The following is a 12,194-nucleotide window of genomic DNA, read 5'->3' as shown; positions in this document are numbered from 1 at the left end:
GCTGAGGGCTGCGGGTTGGGAGATAGAAGCACCGGCAGGGCCTGGGGGGGCTGCGGGTCGGGAGTGAGGGGCAATGGCCGGGCCGGGGGGTGCTGTGGGTCGGGAGTGAGGGGCGCTGGTATTGACACATGTGACACTTGCAGGCAGCCCGGCGGAGTTCGTGGTGAACACGACCAACGCGGGCCCCGGGGCCCTGGCCGTGACCATTGACGGCCCCTCCAAGGTGCAGATGGACTGCCAGGAGTGCGCCGAGGGCTACAAAGTGACCTACACGCCCATGGTGCCCGGCAGCTACCTGATCTCCATCAAGTATGGCGGCCCTTACCACATCACCGGCAGCCCCTTCAAGGCCAAGATCACAGGTGTGGGCCCTGGGGGCGGACCTTTTGCAAGCCCCTCCCACAGTGGGAGGTTCACTTCTCCCCGAGCAATGGGCTCAGGCTCTCTGCACACTCAGACAGCATCGGCTGCCCTGGTGCCAGGGGTGGGGGAGTCCCCCCCCTCTCTCCCCGGCCCCAATCACCCTGATCTTCTCTCCCACAGGCTCCCGCCTGGTGAGCAGCCACAGCCTGCATGAGACGTCCTCTGTCTTCGTGGACTCAGCCGGGCGGGCGGAGGTGGCCGTGCTGCAGGGGATGCCCCCCAAGTTCGCCTCGGACGCCAGCAAGGTGGTGGCCAAGGGTCTTGGGCTGAGCAAGGGCTTCGTGGGCCAGAAGAACTCCTTCACGGTGGACTGCAGTAAAGCAGGTGTGGGGGGCGGTGGGGGCTGGGCCAGGTCTGTGGGGCTGAGGTGGTGGGAGGGTATAGGGTATGTCGGGGGGGTGTGAGGGCGGCTCCCCCACCACCACCACCACCACCCGGTGCTGCTGTTTTTGCCCCAGAGACACGAGGCAGGAACAGCTTGGCTGGGTGAAGGGGTCTGGGGGTGGCTGCAGTGGGACTGTGGGGTGGCCCCAGTTGTGCCATAGGGGGTGGATCTGAGCCTGCTCATACAGAGCCCTTTGTGCCCTCCCCCCTTACTGATTGGACCCCCCAGAACCAGCCCAGCTGCAGGGTCTGTGTAGTTGGGGGGCTGGCTGGGAGGAGGGTGGAGCTGGGGGCTGAGGGGGATTAGGCAGGTGAGGCTCCCAGGCTGGGCTCCCCTGACCCTGACCCCCGTGTCCCCCCTAGGGAACAACATGCTGCTGGTGGGCGTGCACGGCCCTCGCACGCCGTGCGAGGAGATCCTGGTGAAGCACCTGGGGAACCGGCTCTACAGTGTCTGCTACCTGCTGAAGGAAAAGGGCGACTACGTCCTGGTGGTGAAATGGGGCGACCAGCACGTGCCCAACAGCCCCTTCCACGTCTCTGTGCCGTAGCCCCCACCCCCCGACCTGGACGCCTGGGTCCCAGCTGCCTGCTGGCCTCGCCCCCCCCCCCTATGCCTGGGGGGCCGCTGCCTTCGCCGCTTCGCCCAGTTAACCAGCCCCCTCCCCTGCCACCCCCTCCGGGTTCTTCATTGTTGGTGAATGTTTCTGTGCACGCTGCCCCCCGCCCCCCAGGGACGGGCAGTAAAGTGTTGTTCTGCTTCAGCTGCCGCCCGTCTGTCCGTCCGTCGAGGGGGGGCTGACGGGGACTTGGGGCACGGATCCCGGGCGTCTCCCTCGGCCAGGGGCAGGGAGTCCCACCGGCCCCAGCCGGCAGCTCTCGGCCCCCCCTGCCCCACCGCAGCTTTCACCCAGCCTAGCTGCTGCCCAGCCCCTCCCCCAGCCCGGTACCCAGCCCCACCGCTGGCGCAGAGCGGCTGCCACCTCCGCCCAAAGGAAACCGCAAGCCGGGGCTCGGAGCGCGGGGTTGCCAGGGGCAGGCGGATCCACAGGGCGGGGCCCACCGAGGACGGGCACAGCAGAGAGATGGGGGGGCACGTTGGCCCCATGGCCGGCCCCTTCCTTCCACTGCAGCTGCCCAGCTCCTTCATCTGGCGCTGTGTGGGGAGGGGTGGGGCAGCCCCCCCTCCAAGCTGGCGCCAACCCCTGAGGCTCAGACCTGCTGCCAGGGGAGGGCATGTCCCAGCAGAGCCTGGCACATGAGGCTGGCAGCCACGGGCCGGCCACTTCCTCCACAGCCCTGGCTGGGGCACAGTGAGGCTGGGCCTGCCCCCCGGATCTAGTATTCGCTGCCCCCCAGCCCTGCCGGTGCCCCTCACTCCCGACCCGCAGCCCCTGCCAGCCCAGCCCTGACCCTCAGCCCTGCCGGTGCCCCTCACTCCCGACCCGCAGCCCCTGCTAGCCCAGCCCTGCCGGTGCCCCTCACTCCCGACCCGCAGCCCCTGCCAGCCCAGCCCAGCCCTGCCCTGCTGGTGCCCCTCACTCCTGACCCGCAGCCCCTGCTAGCCTGTCCTGGGCCCCCCCAGCCCTGCCGGTGCCCCTCACTCCTGACCCGCAGCCCCTGCCAGCCCAGCCCAGCCCTGCCCTGCTGGTGCCCCTCACTCCTGACCCGCAGCCCCTGCTAGCCTGTCCTGGGCCCCCCCAGCCCTGCCGGTGCCCCTCACTCCTGACCCGCAGCCCCTGCTAGCCCAGCCCTGCTGGTGCCCCTCACTCCCGACCTGCAGCCCCTGCTCACCCAGCACTGAGCCCCCCCCCGCCCCCTCCAGCCCTGCCGGTGCCCCTCACTCCCGACCCACAGCCCCTGCTAATCCAGCACTAAGCTCCCCCCCCCTCCCGCTCTGCTGGTGCCCCTCACTCCCAACCCGTAGCCCTGAGGGTGCTGTAGCGTTGTGCCAGCCTGTGCCTTGTCCACCAGAGACTCCTGCTGGCGTGTCTGGGGTTTGCACTGGTTGCAAAGGGGTCACTCCGTGGGCGGAACCGCCCTGCTGTGGGCGGGGGGCTGTATTATAACTGACCCCCCAGCATACCTGCCATCCCCGCACCCCTGAGATCTGCAGGGGGCCCAGTGGGGCACATGGGCCCAGCCCTGGCGCGTGGGGACGATGTACCCGGCTGACCTGTGAATTGGAGGCTGCCAGCTGCTCCCCCCTGGCTCCTGAATTGCAGCCGAGCCGGCCCCTCCCGCTGCACCTATCCGGGGGGCCATGAATCAGCCAAAGCCATGGCCAGGCCGGGGGTTCAGTGACTGTCATGGAGTCCCCGGGCGATGCTCTGGAGCTGCTCCCCACCAAGCCAGGCAGGACTCTGGGGAGCCCCCTCTCTCGGAGCAGACTGTCCCCAGGGCGAGCAGCTTCGCCAGCTTCTACCATCCTGGGTCTCTCCTTGGAGCATTCAGCATGTGCCCCTCCGTGCGCTTCTCACAGCGAGTCCGCCCCAGCGGGGTCCTGCGGGGGCCACAGGGTCCTGCCCCCCCACTGCGCAGTCAGACGTGGCTCTCAGCCAGCCAGTAACACAGAGGTTTATTCGATGGCAGGAACAGGGTCTAACACAGAGCTTGTAGGTACAGCGAACCGGACCCCTCGGCTGGGTCCATTCTGGGGGGCAGTGAGCCAGACCCCCCACATGTGCACTTCACTCCTTGTCCCCAGCCAGCTCCAGACTGACCCCCTCCAGCCCCTCCTCTCTGCTCAGCCCCTTTCCCGGGCCAGGGGGTCTCCTGACCCCTTTGTCTCCAACACCTTCAGCTGGCACCTTTGCAGGGGGGGGGCCCAGGCCATCAGTTGCCAGGAGACAGAGTGTTGGGCATTTCGGTGCACTGGCCCTTTGCTCTGCAGGAACCCCCCACCTCCATCCCCCGACCTGGATACTTAAGAACTGCACAGGGGACACTGAGGCACCAACACCATATTCAGAGCCCGGCTGGGCAGGTCGGGGACAGGGCTGCGCCCCGGGGGGCCCCTGCTCCGGCTGGGGGTCCTGAGAATGGGGGGCTTTGAGATGGGGGTGAGGGGAAGCTGCTGGTGGCTTAAACGTCCCAACTCCCTGATGGCCCCGGTTTGGTGGCAGAATGGGGGGGGGGCTTGCCCGGCCCCACCCTGGCTCTGAGCACTCGGGGGCGGGGGGGACGGGGACCAGCTGGGCACACAGGGTGGGGGGTGCGGCTGCTGCTGAGCTGGGCAGTTGTTGCCAGCCTAGGCCCAGGAGCTTTGTCATATTCTGCCCCCTCCCACACACCCCATGTTCCCCCCTCTGCCCCACACACCCTGTGTTCCCACGTCCCTCCCCCTGCCCCCCCACACCTTGTGTTCTCCCCACTCTGCCCCACACCCTCTGTGTTCCCACACCCCATGTCCCTCCCCCTGCCCCTCCCACACACCCCATGTTCCCCCTCTGCCCCACACACCCTGTGTTCCCCCGCCCCATGTCCCTCCCCCTGCCCCCCCACACCTCGTGTTCTCCCCACTCTGCCCCACACCCCCTGTGTTCCCCCTGCCCCCTGTTCCCCCTTCCTGTGTCCCTGCCCCGCCCACACCCTGTGTTCCCCCGCCCCATGTCCCTCCCCCTGCCCCTCCCACACACCCCATGTTCCCCCTCTCTGCCCCACACACCCTGTGTTCCCCTGCCCCATGTCCCTCCCCAGGACCCCCCACACCTCGTGTTCTCCCCACTCTGCCCCACACACCCTGTGTTCCCCCTGCCCCCCACACCCCATATTCCCCCCTCTGCCTCACACACCCTGTGTTCCCCCGCCCCACGTCCCTCCCCCTGCCCCTCCCACACACCCCATGTTCCCCCTCTCTGCCCCACACACCCTGTGTTCCCCCTGCCCCCCACACCCCATGTTCCCCCCTCTGCCTCACACACCCTGTGTTCCCCCGCCCCACGTCCCTCCCCCTGCCCCCCCACACCTCGTGTTCTCCCCACTCTGCCCCACACCCCCTGTGTTCCCACACCCCCTGTTCCCCCCTTCCTGTATTCCCCCGCCCCACGTCCCTCCCCCTGCCCCCCCACACCTCGTGTTCTCCCCACTCTGCCCCACACCCCCTGTGTTCCCACACCCCCTGTTCCCCTCTCTGCCTCACACACCCTGTGTTCCCCCTGCCCCCTCACACCCTGTTACCCCCGCCCCACGTCCCTCCCCCTGCCCCCTCACACCTCGTGTTCTCCCCACTCTGCCCCACACCCCCTGTGTTCCCACACCACCTGTTCCCCCCTTCCTGTGTCCCTGCCCCACCCACACCCTGTGTTCCCCCACCCCATGTCCCTCCCCCTGCCCCTCCCACACACCCCATGTTCCCCCTCTCTGCCCCACACACCCTGTGTTCCCCCTGCCCCCCCACACCCTGTTACCCCCGCCCCACGTCCCTCCCCCTGCCCCCCACACCTCGTGTTCTCCCCACTCTGCCCCACACCCCCTGTGTTCCCACACCACCTGTTCCCCCCTTCCTGTGTCCCTGCCCCGCCCACACCCTGTGTTCCCCCGCCCCATGTCCCTCCCCCTCCCACACACCCCATGTTCCCCCTCTGCCCCACACACCCTGTGTTCCCCCGCCCCATGTCCCTCCCCCTGCCCCCCCACACCTCGTGTTCTCCCCACTCTGCCCCACACACCCTGTGTTCCCACACCCCCTGTTCCCCCCTTCCTGTGTCCCTGCCCCACCCATACCCTGTGTTCCCCCGCCCCATGTCCCTCCCACACACCCCATGTTCCCCCTCTCTGCCCCACACACCCTGTGTTCCCCCGCCCCATGTCCCTCCCCCTGCCCCTCACCTCATGTTCTCCCCACTCTGCCCCACACCCCCTGTGTTCCCACACCCCCTGTTCCCCCCTTCCTGTGTCCCTGGCCCGCCCACACCCTGTGTTCCCCCGCCCCATGTCCCTCCCCCTGCCCCTCCCACACACCCCATGTTCCCCTCTCTGCCTCACACACCCTGTGTTCCCCCTGCCCCCCCACAACCTTAGTCCCAGATTTGGACCTTAGCGTCCAAGATATGGGGGTTAGCATGAAAACCTCCAAGCTTAGTTACCAGCTTGGACCTGGTACTTGCTGCCACCACCCAAAAAATTAGAGTGTTTTGGGGCACTCTGGTCCCCCTGAAAAACCTTCCCTGGGGACCCCAAGACCCAAATCCCTTGAGTCTCACAACCAAGGGAAATAATCCTTTTTCCCTTCCCCCCTCCAGGTGCTCCTGGAGAGATACACAGACACAAGCTCTGTGAACCCAAACAGAGTGAATCTCCCTCTCTGTTCCCAATCCTGGAAACAAAAAGTACTTTCCTATTCCCCCAGAGGGAATGCAAAATCAGGCTAGCGATCCAACACACAAATCTCCCCTTGATTTCTTCCTCCCACCAATTCCCTGGTGAGTACAGACTCAATTTCCCTGAAGTAAAGAAAAACTCCAACAGGTCTTAAAAGAAAGCTTTATATAAAAAGAAAGAAAAATAAGTACAAATGTTCTCTCTGTATTAGATGATACAACACAGGGTCAATTGCTTAAAAGAATATTGAATAAACAGCCTTATTCAAAAAGAATACAAATCTAAGCACTCCAGCACTTATATTCATGCAAATACCAAAGAAAAGAAACCATATAACTTACTATCTGATCTCTTTGTCCTTACACTTGGAAACAGAAGACTAGAAAAAAGAAACTACTTCTCCAAAGCTCAGAGAAAGCAGGCAGCCAGAAAACAAAGACCTTAGACACTCAATTCCCTCCACCCAAAGTTGAAAAAATCCGGTTTCCTGATTGGTCCTCTGGTCAGGTGCTTCAGGTGAAAGAGACATTAACCCTTAGCTATCTGTTTATGACACCCTCTCTGCCTCACACACCCTGTGTTCCCCCTGCCCCCCCACACCCTGTTACCCCCGCCCCACGTCCCTCCCCCTGCCCCCCCACACCTCGTGTTCTCCCCACTCTGCCCCACACCCCCTGTGTTCCCACACCACCTGTTCCCCCCTTCCTGTGTCACTGCCCCACCCATACCCTGTGTTCCCCCGCCCCATGTCCCTCCCCCTGCCCCTCCCACACACCCCATGTTCCCCCTCTCTGCCCCACACACCCTGTGTTCCCCCTGCCCCCCACACCCCATGTTCCCCCCTCTGCCTCACACACCCTGTTACCCCCGCCCCATGTCCCTCCCCCTGCCCCTCCCACACACCCCATGTTCCCCCTCTCTGCCCCACACACCCTGTGTTCCCCCGCCCCATGTCCCTCCCCCTGCCCCTCACCTCATGTTCTCCCCACTCTGCCCCACACACCCTGTGTTCCCACACCCCCTGTTCCCCCCTTCCTGTGTCCCTGGCCCGCCCACACCCTGTGTTCCCCCGCCCCATGTCCCTCCCCTTGCCCCTCCCACACACCCCATGTTCCCCCTCTCTGCCCCACACACCCTGTGTTCCCCCTGCCCCCCACACCCCATGTTCCCCCCTCTGCCTCACACACCCTGTTACCCCCGCCCCATGTCCCTCCCCCTGCCCCTCCCACACACCCCATGTTCCCCCTCTCTGCCCCACACACACCGTGTTTCCCCCGCCCTGTGTCCCTCCCCCTGCCCCACACACACTCTGTGTTCCCCCTCCCCTCCGCCCCACACACCTCATGTTCCCCCTGTCACGGACGCCCAGGTGGGGCCCACTCCTGGCCCCATGGGGGGAATCCCCTTCAGAGTACCAGCCCTTCTTGGGGATCAGGCCCCTCTACCGCCTGGAGCTGCACCTCTCTGAGCCTCAGCACATCTGTCTCTGCTGTGGGTCCCCCCAGGGAGTCCCCTTGCTCTGGGCCCCGGGGGCCTCCCCACCCCCCCGTGTTCACTAGCCTGGAGCGACTCTCAGCCAGTGTAACACAGGAGGGTTTATCCAGCCCAGGAAACTCTCTGGCCCTCGGCCTGTCCTCCGTCAGCCCAGCACATCCCAGTCCCCCTGCAGCCAGGGGGGCTCTGCCTGCTCCCCCTGTCCAGTCCCGACCCCCCCTGCTGCCAGCCAGCCGGGCTCCCAGCTTCCCTCTCCCCTCATTAAACCAGCAACCCCCAGGGACATGGAGTCTCATCCCCCCTGCCTACAACCCAGTGACTGAACCCAGAGACCCCCCCACTTCATCACCCCCCACCTCATACACACCCCGTGTTCCTCCCTCCCCTCCACCCCCACTCCCCATGTTCCCCCCACCCGTGTCCCACACACACACAGACCATGTTCCCCCCACCTCATGTCCCTCCCCTGCCCCCACACCCTGTGTTCCCCCTGCCCTGTGTCCCTCCCCCTGCCCCCCACCTTATGTTCCCCCCTCTGCCCCACACACCCCATGTTCCCCCCTCCCTTCTGTCCCACACACCTCATGTTCTCCCCCCTCTGCCCTGCCCACACCCCCTGCTCCCCCTCCCTGTATCCCTGCCCCGCCCACACCCCATGTTCCCCCACTCTGCCCCACATACTGTGTTCCCCCGCCTCATGTCCCTCCCCCTACCCCACACACATCTCGTGTTACCCCTGCTCCGTGTCCCTCCCCCTGCCCCCCCACACCCCATGTTCCCCCCATCTGTGTCCCTCTCCCTGCCCCCCCACACCCCATGTTCCCCCGCCTCATGTCCCTCCCCCCACCCCTCCACACCCCAGTTACCCTGAGAGAAGCCAATGGACAGAGGCAGGGTTGGGGTCAGGGGTAGCAGACGCCCAGCTGGGAAGCAGGGGGGCTCAGGGCTGGAGAGGGGGGGCTCAGGGTGGCCATTTCCAGTTCCTGGGCTCTTCACCCCATGGGCACTGGGCAGCCACTGCGTTTGGCACCAGGGTACCGTGCCCTGTCCTGAACCCAGCCCCCCACCCCACAGGGGCCCTTAGGGAGCTGGTGGGGCAGGCGGAGGGATATGGGCAGCGGGGGGATCAGAGCAGCAGGAGGGGCCCAGGCAGAGTGGGGTCCCCTACATAGATACACAGACCCACTGTGAGTGCGTGAAAGTCTCCGGGGGGCTCAGCTGGGGACCCCCTGGGCAGCCCCCGGGATGCGGGTTGGGGACCCTCAAGGCAGCCCCCGGGATGGGGGTTGGGGACCCTCAAGGCAGCCCCCTGGTTGGGGGGCTGGGGACTCCCTGGCCAGCCCCAGGGAGCAGGTTGGGGACTACCCGGGCGGGGTCGGCGCAGGGGTTGGGGTGGGGATTGCTAATATGCAAATATTTAGATATGCAAATAAGTTGCAAACAGGCCAACTGTTAATCGGGATGAATTAATTATACATGCAAATAAGGTGAAGCCAGGCAGTGACACTCGCAGTTTACAAAAGCTTAGTTGCCACTATGCAAATGAGGCCGATTAACGACATGCAAATTAGCTGCAGTGATACAGTTTAGGGGGACGCTTCCTGCAAATATGCAAATTCCAGGGCGCTCTGCAAACCAGCTCCAGCAATGCAATAAAATATGCATATTACTTAGTTATGCAAATTAGCCTCACACTACAATTATATTCAAATTAGATAGAGGCAAATTAGAGACAATTGTACGTATTGCTCGTCTGCACGTGGCACCGCCGTTATGTCCTATCAGCGTCGAGATATTTACATAACAGGGGAAGTGGGCGGGGCTATAGGACGGGCTAGCGGGGCCTCGATGGACACGCCTCGTCCTCAATACGCATGCTCAGCAACCGTAGGCCCGCCTAGTAGGTCTCTAAAATGGCGGCGGCGTGGGAACAGTGCGCGTGCGCGCCGACACGCACGGTGAAGCCAGGTGTCCGGGATGCGCATGCGCTAGCCTCTCTATGCCGGAAGCTATTGCTAGAGCGGAGCCGGGGCCGGGCAAGAAGGCGCATGCGCTGGAGGGCGAGTGCCCGCGGCCATTGGCCGGCGCCGCCGCTCTACGCCGGAAGCGGGGCTAGAGCGGCGGTCGGGGCCGGGGTACAAATGCTGCGCGCAGGCGCGACTCCGCTCTCTTTGCCGCACGGCGAGGTGAGCGCGCGGCTGGGCCGGGACCTGCTAGTGGGGCCCCCTCCCCCCCCCGGCGGCGCGGCCCCGAGCCCGGCACCCCCCCTCCCCCCCGGGCGGCGCGGCCCCGAGCCCGGCTCCCCCCCTCCCCCTCCCCCCCCGGGCGGCGCGGCCCCGAGCCCGGCTCCCCCCCTCCCCCCCGGGCGGCGCGGCCCCGAGCCCGGCTCCCCCCCTCCCCCGGCGGTCTCTGATCCGGTCTCTGCGTCTCTCCAGATCCTGCCCCGGAGCCGCCATGGGCCGCCGCCCCGCGCGCTGGTGAGTGGGGGGGGCTGGGGGGGTTCGGCCCCCAGGCGGGGGGTGTCCCGGGGGGGCTGCGGGGGTCTGGGCCCCTCTCACCGCCCTGTCTCCCCCCAGCTACCGGTACTGCAAGAACAAACCCTACCCCAAGTCCCGCTTCTGCAGGGGCGTCCCGGGTGAGTCTCCCCGCGGGGCGTGGGGGGGCGGGGCCAGGGGCCAGGGGCGGGGCCCTGGGGGGCGGGGGTTGTGGGGGGCCGTGGGGGCTGGGGGCTGTGCGGGGCCCGGGGGGGGCGGGGGCTGGGGGCTGTGCGGGGGTTGGGGGGGGCCGTGGGGGGCGGGGGCTGGGGGCTGTGCGGAGGTTGGGGGGGGCCGTGGGGGGCAGGGGCTGGGGGCTGTGCAGGTCCTACAGGAAATTGTTGCAGTAAAGATCTGGGGGTCCTGTAGGGCCCCCTTACTGTGGGTTGGGGGCTCTCTGCCAGCTTGGACACCCCCTCCCTGCTCCCCCAGGGAAGGGGCCAGGCCAGGTCCAGGAAGGGCCGGGGGTGAGACCCCAGGGTCTGCTCTGGCTCATGGGGGGCCACCTCCCACCCATCTCACCCCCCAGATGCCAAAATCCGCATCTTCGACCTGGGCCGGAAGAAGGCCAAGGTGGACGAGTTCCCCCTCTGCGGCCACATGGTGTCGGATGAATATGAGCAGCTCTCCTCCGAAGGTCAGGGGGGCTGGGGCCTTGGCCGGGAGCTGGGGGCTTGTTCGGGGCTGTGTTTGCCTGGGGGGGGGGTCCTTATTCCCGCCCCGAGCTCACTGTGTCGCCCCCCACCCCGCAGCACTGGAGGCCGCCCGGATCTGTGCCAACAAGTACATGGTGAAGAGCTGTGGGAAGGACGGCTTCCACATCCGCGTGCGCCTGCACCCCTTCCACGTCATCCGCATCAACAAGATGCTGTCCTGCGCCGGCGCTGACAGGTGGGGGGTCCTGGGGGGTAGGCAGGGTCCCCGCAGCCCACTAAGCCGACCGGCCCGCCTGCCGTGGGGGCCCGGTGTGCAATGGCTGCGCACAGCACCCCCCCTGGTTGTGTACGTGCTCCGTGTCGTGTACGGAGTGCCCTAAGGGACCGCGGGGACATGGGCAGTGGATGTGGGGGGTGACCCCCTGGGGGGCTGGGACATGGGCGTGTGGAGCAGAGTGTGATGCCCTGTGGGCACAGGGGGTGTTTGGGGCATGGCGGAAGGCAGGGGAAGTGGGGGTGATGCCCATCATGGACCCTGGCTCATGTCCCATGGGTCCTGGCAGGCTGCAGACGGGAATGCGTGGCGCCTTCGGCAAGCCCCAGGGCACCGTGGCTCGGGTGCACATCGGCCAGGTCATCATGTCCATCCGCACCAAGGCCCAGAACAAGGAGCATGTGGTGGAGGCCCTGCGCAGGGCCAAGTTCAAGTTCCCTGGGCGCCAGAAGGTAACGGGGGGGGGGCTCCCCCAATCATGGGGGTTGTGCTTCCTTTAGAGGCTGCGGGGGCAGGAACAGAGCTGGGGCCTTTCCCCTCCCCTGGGTACTAGCTCAGATTGGCCCCGGGGCAGGGACTGGCTGGTTCGGGGGTGATGGGGAGGGGGGCGCAGCCAGTTAAGCCGACTGGCCTGCCTGCCGTGGGGGCCTGGTGTGCAATGGCTGCGCACAGCACCCCCCCCCGGTTGTGTACGTGCTCAGTATAGAGCACCCTAAGGGACCGCGGGGACATGGGCATCAGAGGTGGGGGGTGACACCCTAAGGGACCGCGGGGACACAGCCAGTGTCTGGGGAAGATCTCCTGTGTAGCCAGCACCCCCCTAACCGCTGTCCCCACCCCCCCCAGATCCACATCTCCAAGAAATGGGGCTTCACCAAGTTCAACGCGGACGAGTTCGAGGACATGGTGGCTGAGAAGCGGCTGCTGCCGGACGGCTGTGGTGTAAAATACATCCCCAGCCGGGGGCCCCTGGACAAGTGGCGAGCATTGCATGCTGCCTGAGCCCCCCAGCTGCCCCCCATCCCCGCCGCCCTGCTGCACGAATAAAGCATTGGCCTCCAGTGCTCGCCTGTGTGTGCTGTGGGTCAGAGCTGGGGGGATCCCAGA

The 12,194-nt window shown here is 66.1% G+C and overlaps 2 protein-coding genes and 2 non-coding genes across 6 annotated transcripts in view; all 4 read left to right on the top strand.

The window, feature by feature from the left end:
- Window positions 1–1,571, top strand: part of FLNA (filamin A) — a 39,492-nt gene extending 37,921 nt beyond the window's left edge. For both annotated transcript variants that reach the window (XM_050927417.1, XM_050927416.1), the window contains 3 exons: window positions 144–362; window positions 544–747; window positions 1,171–1,571. In XM_050927417.1, coding sequence (XP_050783374.1) covers window positions 144–362; window positions 544–747; window positions 1,171–1,358 — 611 coding nt within the window. In that variant the 3' untranslated portion in view covers window positions 1,359–1,571. The remainder of the gene's footprint in view (window positions 1–143; window positions 363–543; window positions 748–1,170) is intronic.
- Window positions 1,572–10,025: 8,454 nt separating this feature from the next.
- Window positions 10,026–12,148, top strand: RPL10 (ribosomal protein L10). 2 transcript variants are annotated; one of them, XM_050927402.1, is made up of 6 exons: window positions 10,026–10,100; window positions 10,200–10,258; window positions 10,687–10,794; window positions 10,910–11,048; window positions 11,377–11,539; window positions 11,934–12,148. In XM_050927402.1, exons 1-6 carry the CDS (start codon window positions 10,078–10,080, stop codon window positions 12,087–12,089), a joined length of 648 nt encoding a protein of 215 aa, XP_050783359.1. In that variant the 5' UTR covers window positions 10,026–10,077; the 3' UTR covers window positions 12,090–12,148. The 2 variants fall into 2 exon arrangements, with proteins under 2 accessions (XP_050783359.1, XP_050783360.1); XM_050927403.1 differs by lacking the exon at window positions 10,200–10,258 and having other exon boundaries at window positions 10,037–10,100.
- LOC127037197 (small nucleolar RNA SNORA70) lies at window positions 11,079–11,211 on the top strand. The gene has a single exon (XR_007770310.1). It is a non-coding gene; the product is annotated as a small nucleolar RNA SNORA70 (small nucleolar RNA).
- On the top strand, window positions 11,695–11,821 carry LOC127037198 (small nucleolar RNA SNORA70). The gene has a single exon (XR_007770311.1). It is a non-coding gene; the product is annotated as a small nucleolar RNA SNORA70 (small nucleolar RNA).
- Window positions 12,149–12,194: the final 46 nt, after the last annotated feature.

The sequence above is a fragment of the Gopherus flavomarginatus genome, chromosome 18 (assembly GCF_025201925.1).
Source record: "Gopherus flavomarginatus isolate rGopFla2 chromosome 18, rGopFla2.mat.asm, whole genome shotgun sequence".
Taxonomy (NCBI): domain Eukaryota; kingdom Metazoa; phylum Chordata; order Testudines; family Testudinidae; genus Gopherus; species Gopherus flavomarginatus.
The sequence above is the reverse complement of the archived record's forward strand: the minus strand, read 5'-3'. Positions and strand labels throughout refer to the sequence as shown.

Coding starts and splice junctions, on each gene's coding strand:
- RPL10 (XM_050927402.1), top strand. CDS start 10,078: ATGGGCCGCCGCCCCGCGCGCTG. Junction 10,795..10,909: donor TGAGCAGCTCTCCTCCGAAG/GTCAGGGGGGCT, acceptor CCCACCCCGCAG/CACTGGAGGCCGCCCGGATC. Junction 11,049..11,376: donor TCCTGCGCCGGCGCTGACAG/GTGGGGGGTCCT, acceptor GGGTCCTGGCAG/GCTGCAGACGGGAATGCGTG.